Genomic DNA, 22,497 nt, shown 5'->3' on the forward strand with positions numbered 1-22,497 from the left:
CATATTATGAAATTTCACAAAATTATTAGAAATAGAGATTTGAATCAAAAAATTCACAGCCGAAATTAAGTTTGGAATTCGAAGGAAAATTCTTATCGGGTCCAAAATCGCAAAATACTGTGAACAACTCATCACAACTATAAATTTTATATAAAAAATCTCTTAAATTTTTATAAATTTTAAGTTTGATTTACCAAAATTTCCATTAAATTGCCTAAATCAATGTTTTTTAAAAAATTTTCACTATTTGAGGAAAAAAAACGAAAGCGAAAACATCACCAATACCACTTGAAAGGCTTTTAAATATACTTTTTGTTATTTATAAAACTAAAAAAAAAAAATAAAGTTAAATAAATTAAAAAAATATGCAAAAAATTTTTAATTCTGTACAAAAATTGAAAAATAAAATTTCAAATATTTAAAAACAAATTTTTTACAAATCAAGTGATTGACTCTGACGATGATTGCGTTGAATGCTGTTGATGCTATTGAAATAGCTGTAAGGCATTAGATTTACTACACAATCATATAATAATATAATTATGTATTTTGTTAGCCCTTATGTAATATTCATACAATATTTTTTTTTTTCGCTTTTTTTTCAAAATTGAGAAGCAAATCTGATGGAAATATAATTATGAAAGTTGAACGCTAGAGGCGAGGATGAACAATTTTTTGCTGTTTTTTTCTGGTTTCCAAAATGAAATGAAGCAAAATGAGACGAGATGAGAAACATTGCATTTTTGGTATATGATAAATGATTTTTCATTTTGTGTTGTGTATGTGATGATGTTTTTTTTTTCTTTTTTTTAAATGAACAACACGAACAAAACAAAAATTTGTTCATTTTATTATACAAGAAAAAAGAAAAATATGTAATTATTTTGTTACAGTGATTTTTTTTTTAAATTTTAATTAAAATTTTATGTAAATTTAATTGAGTTAGAAAGAATTTTCATGTAGGTATAAATGCAATTGGTTATTTTGTAAATTTAAAAATTATTGAAAAATTGGTTTAATTTTAAAAATTGATATTTATTGTACAAGTTAATTAGCATGATTAATAGAATGTTTAAGACCAATTAATTAAATTTAATAAAAAAAATGCTTTTATTTATATTGAAACATGTTGCCTTATAAACAAAATTCACAAATTATTGAAAATTATTGAGAATGATTAACAAATTTTATTTAAAACTAAAGCAAATGCAAATTGTATTTAGCCCCTGCTAATTATTATTACTTTTTACGATAGTAACTAATAAATTGATGCCCATATCAGAGCTCATAAAGCTATCTATGAACATGTAAGTAAAAATGCCCCTTTTCAATAAAAGCAAGACACAATAATTCTGTTGTAAAAAGCAACGGCAGCCTAATTTAAGTTTTAAAGTTTTCGGTTTTATTACGGATTCAAATTTGGTCAAAAATCTTCAAAAAATAATTCGAAACTCTGAAGAACAGTAGCTACAAATGAAAAACTGCGATTTGTTTTAAAAATTAAGTCTTAAATTTACTATTAACCTACTTGAAAAACAATTTTTCGATTCTATAATCATTTTCATAAAATCCCAGAAATGTAACACTTGATCTCAAATTTGCTATGATTCTCTAGAGATTTTTAGTATTTGAAAGTTCAATAAACTTTGGAAAATTTGTAGTAGAATTTAATTAATAATTAAATAGCTTAACTCATGTAATGTACAATTAAATTTTCAATTTTTAAGATACAAATATTTAAACAGATTCTTAAAGCACAACCTCAAGCTTCAAACAACTGATATACACATATGTACCTTCAAGAGTATAAATTCATATAATTAACTCATGAATCATTAACAATCATTTTATAATTAAATCAATCACCTATTCTATAATGAGATTGCAAAAAAAAAAACAGAAAAATTTCTTTTTTTTTTTTTTTTTTTTTAACAAAACAACACACAAAACCTTCTTACCCAATTCTATTTTCGGGATTAAAACTCGAAATTTTCAAAAAAAGGAAAAGATCTTTAAAACCTCATTGTAAAATAATCAACAAAAAAAAAAAAGAAAAAAATGTCAAATTTATCTTATTGTATTCTTGTTTATCTCTTCTACTCAATCTTTATCTTTTATAATATTTTCATTAATAAATTGGGCGTAACGCGTTAAAACCCACAACAAAAAAAAAGAGCCGAAGAAAAAAAGGGTACCCTTAACATTGAATGGAATTTTTAATGGAATTTCTTCTATTTTATGTGCTACTTCATGTTCAATACTAATAGCAGCAGACAAAACATTGTGAAAACATAAAAAGAATTATGTATATAGGTACCTACATACATATAATAAGAATTTTTATTTTATTTTTATTTAAATACGCCATCCCCAAACTATTTTATTCAATCTCTCTATTATAAATGTTTATGAAATAATATGGGTATACATGGCGCATCTGGTCTTTAAAAATAAATTCTCGCGATTAGGTCAAAATTATTGAAAATAAAAAAAAAATACTTAGCTTTTACGTTTCGTAAGTAAATTTTTTCGTTTTAAAGAATATTTAGCTCCCTTTAAGCTTAATAGTTAAAAGAATAAAACGATTTCTTCCTTAAAAAAAATACATTAATCTTCAAACCGAATTCATTTAAAAATGAACCACAACCAGTCATAGTTTTAACATTTGGTTTGAAATTGATAAATCTATCGCTATCAAGTAATTTTCAAACAATTATTTCATTCGCAGATTAGCAATGACTGACTTTTGAGTAATCTTTTCAAAGGGTTCGAATTTAAGGCATTTTCATTCCTTTCTATATATCCAATTCTATATTGATTTCCAAAACTACAAAACATGCTAAATGATTTATGTATATATGTATATAAACAAAAGATTTCACTTACCCATAAAATTAAAAAAATTAGATGCGTCCAATTATGACCAAAATTCCCCGCCAAAATCAATACACATATATGTAATTCATAAATGAAATTAATTGCATATGAAAAACATTTTTAAATGATTTTGCTAAATATCAGCCGTTTGGAATTGTTGCTCGAATGAATCTCTGCACAGGTTACCTTTTGGCATTAACAGTATAATTTATGTACGTACGGCACCTGACATAATACACTTGTTTCTTTTATCTGTATTGAATACTTTTAACAATACTTTTCTATTTCTGCGGTATTAAACAATGAAATAAAGTTGAAATAGTAATGTACATTTATATAATTTTTTCTATTCCCATACATCTGAAGAATGAATTGTAATTAAATCATGTTTTTGTAGATATGTATACCTGCACACGTATCCCAAAATTTTGAAGTTCAACTTGAAATAAAGGAGGGTTAAACCATGATCAAATGTGAGGAAACAACGTTTACCCTTTTTATTTTTTCACTTTTTAATTTTTCCATTATTGTTGTGGTTTTTGTTAATTATAGTGTTACACCTAATCTATCAATATATCCAACAATTTGTACGCATACATACGTATGTAAGTCACATGTTATGGCTTTTTAGTAAAATCATCGAGTCAAAAAAAATTTTAGACAAATATGGGAAGTCAATGAAACTCTTTCAATATAATTGTTGTTGCTTTTCGTTTTCCCTTTTTTCCGTTTTTAATAAAAATTCATTTACCTTATGATTTATTTTAATTATGATTTTAAATAGAATTCATTAAAATAAGAATCAGTTCTTCTTTTAATTTTGTATAAAGCAAACTTCATATAAGCAATAGATTATTATAAAATTTCAATCAAGAGAGCGTTAATGAAAATTTAATTTAAAATTTGCGTTTATTTTTTGATTATATGTGTTTACACACGACGCCTTTGGCATCAATGATTGTCATACGTTTCATAACATCACACCCGTTTTCAAACAAGTTTTTAGCACAACATGAACGAAACATCCGTCGACTGTAATACTTATTTACACGATCAATGACACGATTTTCACAGCAATGGTTGACATATTTGCAATTCATTAATCCTTCTGTAACAAGCTTTGCCAGCAAATGAAATTGAAAGATTGTCAATATACACATAATATGTTCATAGATGAATATTGTCAAACTTTACACCATTTAAATATGACGTTTACATATATCAAAAATATTTTAAATAAATCACATTTATACGAAAAGAGGTAACAGTACCTTGCTATTCAATTTTACTTTAATTGTAATTTCTAATTCTAATTTCTAACTATTAATAATAAAAAGAAGATCATATAAGAAAAACAACTTTCATTCTAAAATTTTCAAAATTACCAAAATTCATAACAAATTTTAACAAGTTTTTAGACCATGTTTCAATAAAATTTACTCCAAATTGCGAACTGAAAAAAAGTTTACATATTCTATAAGACCATCTCTTATTCTTACATGAGTTTTAAATTTTATGTTGAAATTTCAAAACAAAAGAAAAATTTAGTTCGTAAACCTAAGAGTGAGTGATCAGTAAAAATAATCGGTTGTCTATTTGAACTATTCATGTTGTTAATATAAAAAAAAAGTTCTTTAAATTATTATGAATGCCTGAGGTCAAACCGGTAATTAATAATATTCAATTCATACATACTCATGTACATACTTATATAAAAATTATGTTAAATGGTTAAACTGATTGATATACATATTGTATATATGCATGTGTTTATTTTTACCATAAAAAGGTTTTCAAATGTTTAAAGAATAAAAAAAGTACATTAGTTAAACAACTTCAGCACAGAGTAAAAATACTAAAAATTTTGATTTCACAAAAATTTTTTCACAATTCACTCCATCTGGTAACCTCATATTTAAAAAACAAATAATTTGAGGTTAAAAATTTCTTTTATTTCTCTCTCTCTCTCATTACTGTTAATTTGATTTTAAAAGATTGTAAGTTATATTAAAAAATTTATCAATAATAAAAATAATAACAATGTTAAAGCACATTTGTATGTACTTACATGAATGAGTTTACAAATGTTTTATTTGATTTTATAAAATTAATTACAAAAAACAGTATGAAATGAAACAATTTTTGAAATGTACACACAATATGTAATTGCATACATACAAGTATTATGTAAAATTGGTAAAATGAATTCAAAAATAAAAAAAAAATTTGTTTTCAGAATCATAAAAAAATTTAATTATGATTGTTTGATGTTGTTGAACAAGAATTGATTGACTTTTAAAATAATAATTATGACAGGTTTATCATTGTAATTTTCTTTTTAAATTAAATTTGAAATATGAATGAAATTTACTTATGTAACACAAACATATCAAATCAATTGAATTTTTTGAATAATATTTTAAAATTGAAATTATTTTGTATTAGGAATATTATTGAATCATGCCATAAATATTAAACAAATTACATAATCTTAAAATGAGTTGGGAATAAACAAAAAATAAATGTTAATGTTACGCTATCTTGGTGTAAATTTAGTGGAATCACATAGCAGAAAAACGTTCATCTTTCAAGCCTTGTTATTTCTTCTTTAAATGGGGATTTACATACTTTATATTATTCACCATCTAGCATTCACATCAGTCATAATGTCAGTTGCGAGATTAGTTTGCGCCTGTGCATAGTTTCCAAATGGAATAGCTGTTTTCAATACTTATACAAGTAAAACATAGCTTAAATTTCTTTGTACTTATGTTCAATTTGATTACTTTGAAAAAAGTTTGACAACTTGCTCATTGTGGTTTTCGAAACATAAATCAAATTAAAAACTATCAAAAAATTTTAAAATTTTGAAAAGAAAAAATTCAATTTGGAATTACCAAAGTAACCATTTTTTATTTATCGCGAATTTACAGTTCCTTTTACCTTTAAGTTTCTAGAGCCCTACCTATTATTTTGCATAATAGTTGGAATGTATAACTTATAGATCTCAATGCCTTTAAAACTTGACATTCCAATGAATTCTCCAATTCAATTCAATATTCAACATTCATTTCAATACAAATTTCAAACAACTTTCAAAAAACTTTCATATAATTTTAATTAATTATAGCCATAAGTTTATAAGGTTATATACAATTTGAAAATTTTTCAATTAGATCATTATATGGCATACGTATGTATATAAAAAAAATGACTAATTGTAAAATTAAAAAATGTAAATTTTTTAAGGTCAAAAATATCAATTAAATTGCAAAACAATGTAAACACATGGCAGAATTTCAATTACCTTTACTATTTTTATTGCCATGTGAAACACACCCCAATTATCTACATAAACTAATCTCTTTATTTATACTTTAATTATGAGCGTTTTTGTTTTTTCAAACAATTATCCGGTTAACCAATATTATACACCGGTGTATAATTGATAAAAATAACTTTAAAAATGTTAAATTCCAGTTTACTCTAACTACTAAATTGGAAACAAATGTTAGTTAATGTATATAACGTACATTTAATATGGTTAGCCAGAACAAATCATGCCTCACTTACTTATACTAAGAGAGTAATTAAAGTTGAAAATAAAAAATTGAAAAAATAAATTATAATTTTTTATTGCTACAAAGTTAAAATGTAATAAAAATTTTAACTCTGTACTGGTCGATAAAATAAAAATAGTTTCAATCATAACCGTAATAACTTTTATTATTAATAATTTTTACCTCCTCTATGCAACATTTTATTTCAATACCAACTACAAATATACAATTCAACTTTTTTTACCTAATATCATAGTAAAATTTCTGAGATTGTAGATATAATATTTAATACCGATTGTACAGTTTTCGTTTCTTTCATTCGAGCAGGTTGAGATCTGTCAAAAAATTGTAATAATAAAAATGTTTGTTTATTAATATAGAACGTTCTCTTGACGCTTCAAGTTAGACGCTTTAAATCTGAAAAATTATTATATGACAGAATTCTCAATAAGTCAAATTACAAAATTAGTTAAGAGTGCAAGAATATTATTATTGCAACCGTGACATTATAAAAAATCATTCCGTTAGCCGTGGTTCCCACATAAAACAGTATCGTCGTATATTTTTGAACTTGTGTTAAATTGAATTAAAACTTGTGTTACCTATAATTAAATTATGGAATTATATTAATACACCCAGTGTAAATTTAAATTCGAATAACATAAACAAATCAGTCAGATTTTTATTATTCAACACCTATAATATATAAGTTATATAGTTTTATCTAAATAAAATTTTTTCTGTATAATATTTTCTGTGCCCCTATATAAGTGTATGTGAATGTAAATTAAATTTTTATTACTTTTGTACCAGAATCCACCAACCACAAATTCTAAACTAGAAAATACAACTTTTTTTTTATCTATTACAAAAAAAAATTTCTCAATTATAGAAAAGCAATGTAAAAATGAAACAATCGAATAAAATTTTCGATTAATCATTTTTTTTTATTGAACTCACATGTAATAATAAAAAAATTAAAAACTAAATACAAATATAAATACAAAGTTTACAACTTACCCTCTATCTCGCATGATAAATAAAATAAAAATATTTTGTAGGCAGTAATGAATTTGTTACACCATTTAGAGTAATTTTGTTCAATGGATTATTTTGGGAGAGAAGAAATAAATTGTCTCCGTTTCACGATTTTGATAAGGCAAATTGGCGAGGACTTACTAAAAGGGCCCAAACTGTCATATTCACAAAAAAATCTAAGGAAACAGATGTAGAAGTTTATTATGAAGAAAGTAGGATAACAAATATAACAAAAAGTGCGAAACCGAGTAAATTTTATGTATAAAGTTTGGTCATTTTAGACAAAAGTGTCAACACTACTTAAGGCATTTACACTGTACGCTTAAAGGAGATTATGAAGTGAAATCAATAAGTATGTTTTCTTGACGACTTTTGCACCCATGGTTGACACATGTTTCATCACTATTGCCAGTGAAGTATAATTGAAAAGGGAATGAAATGTATGCCGATTATTATGGCAAATACAAATAATGGTCGGTGAATTAAATCAAAATTGAAAAATTTCATCATTTGATTGATATTCTGACATTTAGCCAAAATTAGCTTTAAATTCAACATTTTATTAAATCAACACTATTGTTAGTTAATCAAAAGTGACTTTAAGATTATTACAAAATATATTTTGATATTCTATTGAAAATTATTAATTTAGAAGTTGAACAAGTTCTATAAACATTGCCTTATTGTTGCATGCAATCTTTACTAATAATTTTTCACCCACCCCTGTCATTCATTTGACAACAAATCTTTTGGAAAACTATACAATAAAATAAATGGAACCTGCAATAATTGAAATTTAAAATTATGTTTTTTTTTTTTAACTTTAATTTGCAATTTTTATTACCATTTTCATTTATTGCAATACCCGCTACATTGTAAAGTTACCTTTCGCATAAAGGTATAAGGAAAATAATAAATAATCGCAAAAACACATACAAAAATATTTTTTTTCTTTCTACTTTGCCAGGTAATGATTACTAATGAGACAACAAAATGAAACGGTAAAGTTTTCCATTCATTCGTTACATGAGCGTCGTATATGGAGTAGAACTTAGGATTTTTCAATTTTTTTCCATCACATTTTCCAACTCAATTGTAATTGGTAAATATTAAAAAAGAATGAAATAAATTCACTTGAATACTAGAACTAAAAATGATAAAAAATATCAGATCAGAAAATTGGTAGAAATTTTCCATTCTAGAGGAAGAAGAAGACGATGAAGTTTTTTTTGTTGTATTATGCCGTTCGCACATAGAACATAAAAGAATATTAGAGAGTTTCAAATGTGCATAATGTAAAAACTTTATGAAACGAGTGCAGAAAATTAAATAATTATAAAAGTTTTATACTTTTAGTCAAGCCGTTTACGAATTCCTTTACTGTACTTAAGGGCTCATGTATGTATATGCATACATATATGCATTATGCAGAATTATATTGAGAAGGTGCAAGTTTATAGTTCACAAATATTGATTAAATTTATACCATTGAAGTACTGTACTTCAACGGTCTTTTAATTTACTACTAAACTTTGCTGTTTTAAAGGATTTAATATGAAAAACCATACAGTTAAATATGGCAATATAATGTTACATTCGATTAAAATTATAATACCACTCTCCCGTCAATATTTCAAAATTTGGAAAATAATGTGTGGAATAGAAATCTCGTTGATTTGGAGCTGGTTTATTCAAGGTACGGCTGAATATATATATTTTGATTTCAAAAGTCGAAATAATTTTCGTACCTTCCACAGAATATTCATAAATTATCTAGTTCCAAAATAATTCCATCAGAAACATGGTACCGGTATTTATGCTAAATGAATATTAAAAGTACAAGTTACAAAAAAAGACCTTCAAGGCATAAAAAATATGAGTAAAATCTGATAACATGATGAAAATGATAAATAAATGACTTTTCATCATTCTCGTCTTCATATTTTTTGTACACTTGTACATCGTTCTACATCAATTTACGTAGGTAAGTAGGTATCAAGAATTGTTCCTCCTTTATGGTGCATGTAAGACACAAATAGGTAATTGAGCATAATTTTACCAAAAAATTTTTAAAATAAAAAAAAAAAATTGATAGTTTTTTTGATATAAAAGAACAAATTATTGTATGCAATAAATTGCATTGAAAATTTTCGGAAAAACTACACGATATGATAAATTTGGTCCACATTTTATGTCAAAAAGTTGAGAATTTTGTGAAGCAACTGAACTGGTCGTGTATATATTTTTCTTAATGTGGTTATTTCTTTTATGGTTCTTAACGTGAATAAGATTTCGTTAAGAAAATAATTCTTGAAAAAGAAAATAATTCTTTAAAATTGCTACAAAATTTGTTAGAAATCAGTTAATTTACTAAAACAAATCAAAACGAGGCCGACATTTAATTAAAACTCAATACCTTGTAAATAAAAAATAATTTTAAATTAAATGTTCCACTTAACAGAAATATTCATTTTTGTTTAAGATAAAAAGATTTTCGATGCAATTCCAAAAATTCTATTCTAAAAGTAATTCCATAATTATAATTCAAATAAAATATTATTATTGCTTAATAATATTTTATTTGAATTATTATGCTTAAATTTTATAAAATAAATTTAAATTTTGAATAAGTAAACCAATTATGATTTTATATACTTATAGATTAAATTAAATTTTAATTATATTTTAAAAAAATTTTAATTACACTTAAAATACTTAGTGTTAAATTAATTTAATTAATTTTTATTTAAATTTATGAATAAATTATGCACAAAAAATTTTTAGATAGCTAAAAAAAAATTTAAATATTAATTAAATTTTTTCATAAAATTTTATTTAAATACATATGAATATTCAATAAGAGTAATAAAATAAATAAATCAAAATTATTTGTGTCAGCGGATAATATATATATATGTGTACACCAAATTAGACCGCAATTTAACTGAAATTCTGAGAATAAATTCAAAATTATTCTGAAACTGAGTGTAATTGGAGGGTAATGAATGGTAACGTAGATGGTAGGCGCGTACGTAATTTAGAGTAAAAAAGCGTAGAAAATTATCACTTTTACATTTTGAATTGAAGATATTGAAAAGTAAAGCGCTAATGGAATTCCCTAAATAGTTTTATCCTCTAATGAAATTATTGAAATTCTTAAGATTATTTGCAATTTATTAAAATTGTTTAGTAAAAAATTACTTGTTGAATCTATTAATATAAATAATATTTATTATCTTATTATGTAACTATTAGCCCTACACTCTGCAGTGCCTCAGTCAAATGTTATTTATTTCACTTAATCACATATTCGTGTAAAATTTATTATTCACTTGGAAAAAGGATAAAATCACTATTTAAAATTACTTTAAGTTTCATACGAAATTTTTAGTTTTAAATTTTACAAAATATTTACAAAAATTCTATTCTTATTAATTCTTATTTTATTTTTTTTTTTAGACATGGTTTTTTACTGACACCGAAGATAAATATTATCAGGAGAAAACAAGTAAGTTCATTATCAATAGATTCATACATACACTTGTGGTGATTACACAAACATTATGTATACATAAATTTATAATTTATTAAATATTCATAATAAATATTTATGCATAAATTTCATATATATATAGATTTATTTATTATTATTAAAATAAAATCAATATTCAAAATAAATTTTAAATACATAACGTAATATTTACGTATGTACCAAGTATTCGCTATCATATTGAATGTTATTCAGTGATTTTTCAGTGAATATTTGCGTACATATTTTCAATAATTAATGTATACAAAAGGGTATTGTTATTGACATTTTGATAATGAGATTCTCATTAATTATTATTTGTGGAAGAATACCGTATAACAATATTATCTACTACTGTAAAACAATAATTATATGTAAGCAGATTTTTTACTTGCATAATTTAAAAAAGTATCTCATCATGCTTCATTTTTCATGTATTTTTAAGATTTTTTTTAGGAAGGCTTTGATCACCCAGAGAAAGGAAATTTGTATTCATTCTGCTACATCAGTATGACAAAAAGATTGTTTGAGCTTAATCTCTCACCAACCTAGTTAAGTAAATTGGAAAAATTAGTTTTAAAGAAGTGTTTCAATAGTATTTTGGAATAGTATTTAGGAAATTTACATTGAATTTATAATTTTATAGAGTTATAGAAGCTCATGTGCTAACAAATGTTTTTAAATTTTATTAAAAATTTATAACAAGTTGAATTTAAAGTAATTAAAATTGTCATTAATTTGATCTAGTAAGTAATATTGTAATCATTAAAATCTGATATGCAAATTATTTTTGAATATATTGAGCTGCATTATAGTAACATTATAAATTGTCCATATTTTTGTTAAATATTCGGTGTAAATATTTTGTTAAATACCACATTATTTACTCCATAATCCATTTAAAATCACTGGTACATCTTTTAAAGTGACCAATTTTAAAAAAGTTTCTAAAAAATGAAATGTTTTTATAAACAAAACCAACACTTTCTGTTGAATTTAATGATTATTCCTTTCATAAAATACATTAAAATTAAACAAAGACCATATATACCTACAAAAATGTAAAAGTATCCTTGAATAATTACTTACTATTATTTTTTGTGTATATATATATGTACTTACATTTGGATATTTTATTCTACACACGTTTATACTTAAATATTTTTATTGTTAAATCGATTCTATTGAAAAATTATCAGAGATCGTATTACGTTCATTCAGTTTTTATATAAACAATGTTGTAGATATATCTACACTAAATCAATATTGTAATATTGTGTTCTCATACTTTTTATAAATACGGATAGATTTTGTATGTAAACTATAACAGAGGATTGTACACGTTTAAATAATTAAAAATATTTTATATAATTTAGTTCAATAACCTGAATGTAAAAAAACATTATGCACTATTAGAAACAAAAATGTTAATTACAACAATCATTTTTGTAAATCTCATTAAATTTGTTATGAGTATTGATTGTGCATTTTAAAATAGAAATGTAAATATAACAATGGAAATTATATTAATAAACAAATTAAACAGTAAAAAAATTTTTAAATTGATTATACATATTGCTTTAATTTCAAAATTTTATAAAAGTAAATTGTTGAACGGGTTCTAGCGAGCTAGTTGACCCTGTATAGCAGAAGTATTTGCAATATCTATTGTTAGGAGGTTGAGACTTCGATGCAACTTCATACTTAAAGCGTTCCAAAATAATGTTAAAAGAATAATAAAATTGGTTGGGGGCACAAAATTCCCCCATCTTGAAATAAATTTTATTAAAATAATTGGAAGAAAATTAATAGGGCTGATTGTTTCTGAGAAATCTTTTTCAAATCAATTTTACTGTAATAAACAAGAGATAAAAAATTTATGTAATGAAATTTTAAAATAAATTAGTTAGAAGAATTAGTTTTTAAAATTTGAATTTATTATTTTTTAAATTTACCATAAAATAATTATAAATTAATGCAATTAGGTACTTGCCTACCAGTTTTGTTTAACAATTATTACCAGATTTTAGCAATTACATACTATCCTGTTAAATATATTAATTGTATTACACTATTTTTAACATTTATAGTAAATATATATATTTTTCTGCATTTTCAACTTGTTATTTTTGTCCTGTAGCAATTTTTATACAATTTTAGTTTTATAGAGACTTTTATTATTATATGCTTAGCAAGTTGAAACCATAACATCATATGAACACTATAAATTAACTTTCTCTTTAAAAAGACATAAAAATTGAAAATTACTTATATATACGTTATGCACATACATAGTATAAATTTAAAATTGTAATTAAAAAAGTGTGTACGTAATTATAATTAAATATGTGTGTGCGTAATTGTAGGAAAAACCATTCAATGTATACTTTAAACATTAAAAATACAAATTGTTTTCAGTTTTGTTTTAATGATGGTTTTGATCGATATTTGCATTTCGCTTCCTATTTCATTCATATATGTATGTATATAATAAAAGATCGAATGAAAATTGGTCCACGTTTTACATATACGGAAATTTAAACACAATAAATGTTTTTATAAAGTAGAAAAAACGGAATTATTTGTGAATTGGGTCTTATTAACTTAAATCTAAATTTTGGTTACTTTGATATTTTAAAAAATTCGCTTAAAAACCTATTCAAATCTCTGTCGGGAAAATGTCGGTTTCCAGAAGAGCGAATATTTGCAATAGCCAGAGCATTGAGGTCATTCTTCAGTTTCGTTAACCAACTATTCCCTTATAATTTTATGCAAAAGTTTCTTTCTTTTCCAAAACAAGAACCTCTTAATTGACTCGTAAAAAGTTGATTTAAATTCCATTTAAAATAATTTAAATTAAAATTATATTTTAATATTAATTTTATTTAAAATTATAAATAAATGCTAGATACTAGGACAGAATGAAAATAACTAGGTATTTCATATTATTAAAAATAATTGAAGAAAAAATAAAATAGGGAAAAAAAACTTATTATGTAACTAATTTAAAACTAAAAGCAAAATAAAAATCACAATTTATAATGTTGGAAAGATGAAAAAGTAAAACTTAACTGATGATGAAACAAAAACCAATATAAAAAAACTATCATCATAAGAGAATTATTAACTTTGTAGGAGACACGAACACGGCACGATTGCAAAAACAAAAAGAATTAAGAATGACAGAAAATAAAGACTTTATAAAATGTATTTGTTTGTGAATCTGTAATGTAGTTCGTTTGTGTCACAACTCACAATAATTTCCTTTATTTATTTTCGCTGTTCTCCTCCACTTACACCTCCACAAAGTTCTCCAATATTTTACTACTCTATATTCTATTTGATTGCGATTTTTTATTGCATTTTGCATTGCAGTTTTTCATTTTCCTCTTCCCTTCTCATATTTTTTTTTTCTCTTATTCGTTATCGCTGTGTCGTTTTTCTTTAATTTAATTTTATTGTTGAACAAAAAAAAAAATTGTCATCTTAAATTTTATTTCAATATATCATCAATGTTCATCAAAATCAGGATTGAAGTTATTTAGTTAGACAAGTCGAGACATATTATAATACAACTTTGAATCATTGTACTCAATATAATATTTTTGCATGTATGTATGTGTATATTGTTTGACTGAACACGAGCTCTAAATTTAAATTGATTTAACATGATATACTTACATTGCTTCTATAGAAAATTATATAAAAATCTGAAAATATGAGTATAAATGTCAAGGAAAATTGAAGGAGTCTACTAAAGGATACTAAAATCAATCATAAGGCAAACAAAATTATCTCTCGGAACGAATTTTGAAAATTGTTCAAAAATATAGTAAAGGTTCTAAATGACATGTTAACTTTAATTGAGACTGAAAGCGTTTCAGATTACGAAACTTCCTTAATTTAATGTATCACTCAGTTTATTATATAATGGTTTATGTGGGTATACGGTTACTTTTCTATTTTCAATACTGTTTTCAACATATAGATGGGGGTAGTAATAGGTAGTCGAGTGACCTGATATTCCTTGAACTTGCTGTCTAAATAACAATTAGCGGAGGGAGAAAAAAAGAAGAAGACAAAAAAGGACAGTAGACGGTGGAGAAGAATGAGTAGGAAGAGTAAAAAAGGGAAGAGAAGAAAGAAAATGAAAGAAGGGGAAGAAATCTTGCGAATTTCCGAAATATTAGGGTAGTTTGAAAGAAAATCGGGTTGGTTCGAATTTCATTATAAACTTTAAGTTAAAACTGCAATACCTAATCAAAATTATATTTAAATAAGTGTACAAAGAATATTTTTTTTTAATATTTCTTTTTTTTTATGAAATTTTTCTTTGTTTTACAGTATCGTAATTTTTTATTCTGTTATTTTGTTTTAGTGAAATTTCAAACTCTTGAAATAATTTTTTATACGGAATAAATTAAATTTTTGTTGGCTTTGCTAAATATTTTTTTTTTGCAATATACAATTGTGATGCATGCTTTTGATATAATCATATACGTCATTATACATTTCTTATAACCAGATTCCTATATTATGTTAACGGTGCAGCTATACAGTTTTATGATGATTTTCATATAAAGAAACGTGAATAAATTTTTTCTTATAAAAATCCTTTTACAATTCAACGTACGTCTGAATGTATAGTTCTCGATTAAAAGAAAATTTTTGCATGAAATGAACTGAAAATAATTTCTAATGACATTGTTGACATTGTTGACATTGATTACGTACATTCACTTACATAAATCGACTAAACTAAAATTGACATTTCAACTATAATATCATATACTTACTCGTTGTACAGATTGAAGATAGTTAGAATAGAAGGAGGAGAATGTAAAATTTATTGTCCGTAGCATAAGTGTACAGCGTTGTCTGTGTAAAGAATTCATTTAAATAAATTAAAAAATAAGATAACGGGGAAATTGCCGGCCTGACGGTAGTCTAGACAAGATTGGAGAGCATTTGGCTAAGCTAGGATTGTCTAATACGATGTATTGTAGTTACTGGGAGATGGATAAGAAGTAGGCGATCAAATGTTGTCAAAGAAATGGGTGCCTTAAATAGGCTACCTGTAATTGTACGTTCACTGACAGCTTGATCGGGATGGGTTAGTGGTTGCAAAACGACATCACAGATTGGAGTGCGATGGAGCTGCTGCTGAATATTAAAGTTTAAAATGATATCAACCAGAAACTGAAATAGAAATCTCATTTTTAAATGAATATTTTCTAGTGCATATAATCAATGTGTTGCATTAAATTATGAACCACTCTGTACATTTATATATGCATGTGTGCATTTATAAAATTATAAAAAATATCATTTGGTTGAACGCATTTTATTAAAGAAAATTTTTTCTCTTCTAATAAATTTATTTGTAATGTTATATTACATTTTTAGAAATTTCAAGTTCAGTCATAAATTAAAGTTATTGAAGTACAGTTAACTAAAGTTTATAATATGTAGTTGAAATATAGTTTGAATTCCATTGTCAAGTTTAAATTATAATATTACTCTATTATGAAAAAGGATTTTATGAAAAAATTGTATTTTTATGCTCAAGCATTCACTCAACTTTTATGAAACTGTTGAAAATATTATTTGATCTATAAATGGTAACTATCATTGTCAATTGTTCAAAAGTAATTTTTCTTTTCCAATAAATTACACGCAATATAAATTTAGTATCGCATAAATGAATCTTGAATAGTATTTGAACAAAATTTATAATTTGTAGCTTACCGATTTTTTAATAAAATCAATTAATATTGGAACGAAAGGCTAGCGGATTGTGGTGGTGGAATACTCGTATGTCATCGGATGCATAATTTGAATTCGTATTTAAAAGCTCAACTACATGTATGCATGTATGCCAACAAGAAATTTTTTTTTAGATTGAAAGATTTTGGGGTCTTTATACGAAATCTCAAACGGGAGCTGAACCAACAAAGAACGTTTTTGCTCATTCGAGAATTCAAAACTGAAGATTTCCAGATCAATATAGTGCTACTATCCAATGTTACACCAGATATCAACTGAAGTTAGAATCAACTTAGGGATTACAATATGGCTGACTTGATAATACATCGATTCTTCAAATTTCGTATGAGTTTTGCGTTACAAAATTAAATTTACAATACAATTATCAAAGTTTCGTTATTCCTTTAAATTTTTTTCTTATGAAAATCCATTATGATTTCAATTATTCGCTAGAATCTACAGATATGAAAATGCACACACTTTTGAGACCATTTGCAAATCTTAGTGATCCTTTAGAGCCTACTTAAATTTAAAGAACAATTAGATTGCAAAACATAATCTCGGATTAAACATTATTTCAAATACATGATCCCGGCCTAAAAATTATGTTGCTTATTATGTTTCTTCAAGGTTTTCAATTACAGTTCTTATACCCCAGTCATGTCATATGACCTGCTTTTTTCAAAGTTCTTTATAATACCTTTTATAGATTTTTATTCTTAAAATTTTTAAAATATTAATGGCTTTTTTAAGTTTTAAATCATACTTATTTTATTTAATTCAATCCTACATTCAAAAGACAAAAAAAAATTTCTGATAAAAATGCTTTTACCATCTTCTGATCCCTGTCTATTTCTCTCTATAATATGTTAGTTACTTAATGGATTTTCATAAGAAAAAAATTTAAAGGAATAACAAGCAACGAATTCAACTATAAGATTTCAGATAGTTTCCAATGTAATAATAATAATAAGAAGAATAAAACAATAATATAATATGATAAAAGTAATATGAAAATGAAAGGTAAAAAAGAGTAGGCAGTAAAATTGATCTCCGGCATCATACCCGTAAGCATTCGAATTCTATATAAAGACAACTATAAAGTGGAGTAGAATAGAGTATTTATATTAATACTATAAAATTTTAACTAGATATGGGGATGCAATCAATCAAAAAATTTTGACAAGCGATTTAAGTGCATAATGCTCAGCTTTAGCACAGACATTGAACAATAATACTGACGGTTTATTTGATTTTGTTCTTGCATTTTCCGTTGTTTAATATGTCTTCAATATTTGCTGTTTATATATATACAAAAGTACATAATGCCTTCATGGATCACATCAATCGACAACAATGATTTTTCAAGCGTAATCAGGATAATGCAATCAAAGGAAACCAAAAATTTACATACGAATGATTGCTGTTTTTTTTTTTTTTTGTACTGTGTTGACCGTGTTATTTTCCTATACTGTCCTCCCTTCAATCATTCATTTGATTTCAACGAATTTATTGTTTTTATTGTATATATGTAAATTTGATATCCGACAATGTTCATCATGACAAACACTAAATGAAATTGTGAATTTGAGAAGCGCGTAAATATTCCAGCTTCTTGTAATGAGATGACACAAGAATATGTTATTGATGCAAAAACAGAAGCAAAAAACACTAGAATTGTGTTTTTATCAAAATGATGACTACTACATACTTATATTGAAATCAATATTTTATTTGGTTTTGCTTCGACGCTATTACTTTTGTTTTGTTAACATTTTAATGAGTTTTGAAAAAACATAAGATGAAATAACAATAATCAGAATGGCACATGTTAAAATAATAATAAAGGATTTATTAGAATTCAAAAACAAAGTGTAATAATTATTATCAACTTTTCAAAATATATGAAATGATTGAGTAATCCTTTGCTCATAACATAAACGGGAAATAAGATTTATTAAATTATTACAGCGAGTAATGTCGTACTCACAGCTACAGTGACATTTGCCTATTTCACTAGATTTACATATGTACGAAAATGTTTAAAAATCAATCAAAATATTAAAAAACAAAGTTTTGGAAAACTTTAAACACGATTTTTGGTTAAACTAGAAAAGATAAAACAAATCACAAGAATACGAATAGAAAACGATGATATACGAAGAATTTTTGTACGAGCAATACGCATTTTGACAGCGTCACTTCACTGATGAATTTTTGAGTTGTCAATTGAATGAGAGAGCAATTCTCAAAGATTTTTTGATTTTGAAATTATTTGGATGTTAAAGGCTTTTGAAGGCGAAATGTATTAAAAATAACTAAAATTGGTGAGCGGTACATGACTTAACCTTAAAGTTCTCGTGCCCGGAAATTCCCGGAAGCTCAGAAACATATATTTGCATAATTTTGACCTAAAGTCTTATAAAAATTTCTATTTAAAATTTAGTAAATTTTATACAATACTTTCTTTTTGTATGTGCAAAATTAAATATATCACTCAATACATATATTTCAGAATTTCAAAATAAGTAAAAATAATAAAGAATATCACCTCTTCCTTCTTTCTCTTTCACGTGCCTACATTTCCTTATTATCACAAAACAAACCCTTTCCGCATTTCTTCAATTCTCTTACTATTAAATATAAAAAAATATTAGCAAATCGGAGATGATATTTAAGAGGATTTGGGAGAGAAGTGCCCGTACAAATAGCACAGAACAAAGGAAAGAAAACAAAATTATGTTAAATTGGATGGAATTGTAAATATCTTTCCGGATAAAAAAAAAGTATTTTATTTTATGTAATGATTTGCACGCTAGATGGCATAAAAAAAAATACAAAAAGAAAAAGTATTTTTTTTAAACTTGAAAATCAGTTAAAATCAAAACAAAGAGGAGCAAAAATAAAAAACAAAGTTATGACGACTTACCGTGGGCGTTTTAAAAGATCAAAAAGAAAACAAAAAATAAAAACGAAGTGAAATGAAGTATGAAACAGAAATAACAAAGTATATAATAAGAAAAATATTGAATAGAGAAAAAAGGCAACAAGAATTAAAATTTAAATATCACGGATGACATTTCAGTTCTGCTTTTGGTTTGCCGTGTTTATTATAATATTCTGTTGCAATACATAACATTATGCTTTGAATATTATTCTATCTTGTCATTTTCCAAAAAAAAATAGCATTCTCTGATTATAACTAAAGAGTGTTTCATCCATTTTTATTGGAGAACAAATTATTGAATATTCGAGACTTAATCACAATCACAAGTTTTTTTTTGCAAAAGAAAACAGTGCGTGCTCTTTACTCATTCCGTCTACGGCCCACCATAAAAGAGCAAAATTCTTTGTGCAAGTGTAAAGGATAACTCACAGCACTCTTATTTTGTTACAATTGTGCCTTTCTCGCAATTGTGTTCTCTCTAACAACACACTTTTCTTTATTTTAATTGAATTTTGATGGAAGAACGTAAAAATTTCAGCAATCATAATAATGAAAAAGGAAGTTCATCAGAATTAACGGTACGTTTTTACGAAAATTTCAGACAGGTTCTGGAGTTTAGACAGATTTTCAAAAGCAACAGTCCCACCAGTACCAAATATTAATGATAATATTGATAAAAATAACCAGTTAAAAATTGTTTGAGTTCTTTTAGTGCGAAGCATCTTATACTTACATACATACATAATTGTGCATAAACTTTTAAAGTATATACGGTTTTTAACTTGTGAATTTTTCACTTTTCTCTACTCTTTTTTTTTACTCTTTTGTTTTTTTTTTTGGCTCGAGTCGTTATCATTGGTTGCAGACACCAATCGCTATCGTCAATTTTCAAGAAGAGGAAAAAAAACTAGCAAAAGGGTAAAGAACTTGGCGCACTTTCTTCAAAGATTTCAACAATTTTTGTTCTCTTATTTCTTGTCTTTTTCAACTTTTGCTTATGCCCACTACTATAATAGTTGAATTATTATTACTTTTATTGATAATGATTATTATGATTTTTGGATGGCATGGCAATAATCTGCATAACATTATAGAGTGTATACATATACATACATAACATAATAAAAATAAATTAAAGAGAATTAAAGTTGAATTAAATTTGATAAGCATAAACTCGTTTCAAAAAATTTATAAGTATTGAAATGAGAAAAGATTTGAGTGTGGTGCGAATGTGATGCGATGCGATGTGAGTGTTATGCGTTGCGCGATTGTTAATAGACATTTTTTGGTGTTTAGGTTTTTAAATAGGTTTTGTTTTGTTTGTATACGTGCTTTTTATAAAATGATTTTAAAAACTCAAACTTTGAAATTTTTTTGTCACTAAATTAGGTTTTCTATATTCAATGGCATAAATTTAATAATTTTAGAATTATCAATATAATATAAAGTGTAATAAATATAATAAAGATAAATTATATATTAAATCGATAAAGACGACAAAAAGTTGAAAAAAAAAATATTCAATAGAATTTTATAGAAAAAGTGTTTATCTTAATGAAATTTTTGTGTAAATGAAGTGAAAATCCGCTTTTTTTTATAGAATCACCATCAAAAATGTTTAGTATTATTTATAGCTCAAATTTGCATCTTAAAATAGTTATTGTAAATAACACTATACGTGTATGCAAAGAGCATAAGAAAGGTATACACCTACGTATACGTATATTACAGGCTTAACTAGGTAAAGACGGAAATACTAGGTCATTTCTGAAACCTATAACCTTTTGTACATAACAACTTGAAAGTTTCTATTTCTGAATCGGAGTATTGGAACGGCTGCACTAAGGGGTGTCGCAAATAATAATTGTAGTTTGTTTTCAGGATGCCAGGAGCGAGCTAATGAATTTGGATAAATTAAAATGATAATTAACCTTGAGCACCTGCAACAGTAAATTATTTTCCTAGAGCGGAAGAGAGAGAGAAATATGTTCACATAAGGAATATTTAACTAGCATTTGGAATTCCGACAAATCAAGTTTGACCCGCAAACAATTTTACTAAGTGTGTTTATGAAAAGCCATAAGGGTCCACATACGTGTCTTGAGTAGTGTAGCCATCTATCCCTTCTAAGAATAATAATAAAAGAATATTAAAAGTAAAATTTTCCTTCCCATAAACATTCATTGGAAAAATTATTATAAACTTTATTTTGTACAGATCACACCATAAAAATTAAAATAGATAGGTACCTAATGGTTTTGGTGACACACTTGACATCAATATTCTACTTTTCTTTTTTAAAAAGGTATTATAACAGTCTGACCTTGCCAAAATTTTACTTAACCCAATATTAAAATTATTATTTTTTCTATTATATTTTTTTTAATAAATTCTATTAGACTTTAATCTTTACCAATATCCGGTCCTTTTATATTATAATTCAAATATATAATTAACTAACAAAAAAAAAATTTTAATCAAAAATTCCATTATACAAAGATAACAATAGTCAAGATTTAAATCTTAAAAGAAAAAAAAACTTATTTTCTTTCTCATTTTATCCATAAACTCTCAAAAACTATCTATACGATTCGATCAAATTTAAATTGAAAAACCAAAAAAAAGAACCACTAAAATACAAATTTTTATTATATAGGCAACATTAAATTGCGACCTCCTTAAATTAATGGATTTTAATTTTCAAATAAAATCTATAAAATTTTTAATCATCCATTTATTGGTTTTCTATTTTTTTCTCTCTTATGTTTTATTGATTTTAT

General features: G+C 24.9%; 1 protein-coding gene across 1 annotated transcript in view; it reads left to right on the forward strand.

The window, feature by feature from the left end:
* The window catches only part of LOC129606778 (fringe glycosyltransferase), a 224,949-nt gene that overhangs the window by 111,175 nt on the left and 91,277 nt on the right, over positions 1–22,497 (forward strand). The window contains exon 3 of the mRNA XM_055517324.1: positions 10,935–10,983. Within this exon, the coding sequence (XP_055373299.1) occupies positions 10,935–10,983 (49 nt within the window). The remainder of the gene's footprint in view (positions 1–10,934; positions 10,984–22,497) is intronic.

This window comes from Condylostylus longicornis, unplaced genomic scaffold (genome assembly GCF_029603195.1).
Source record: "Condylostylus longicornis isolate FDR11 unplaced genomic scaffold, ASM2960319v2 ptg000022l, whole genome shotgun sequence".
Classification (NCBI taxonomy): domain Eukaryota; kingdom Metazoa; phylum Arthropoda; class Insecta; order Diptera; family Dolichopodidae; genus Condylostylus; species Condylostylus longicornis.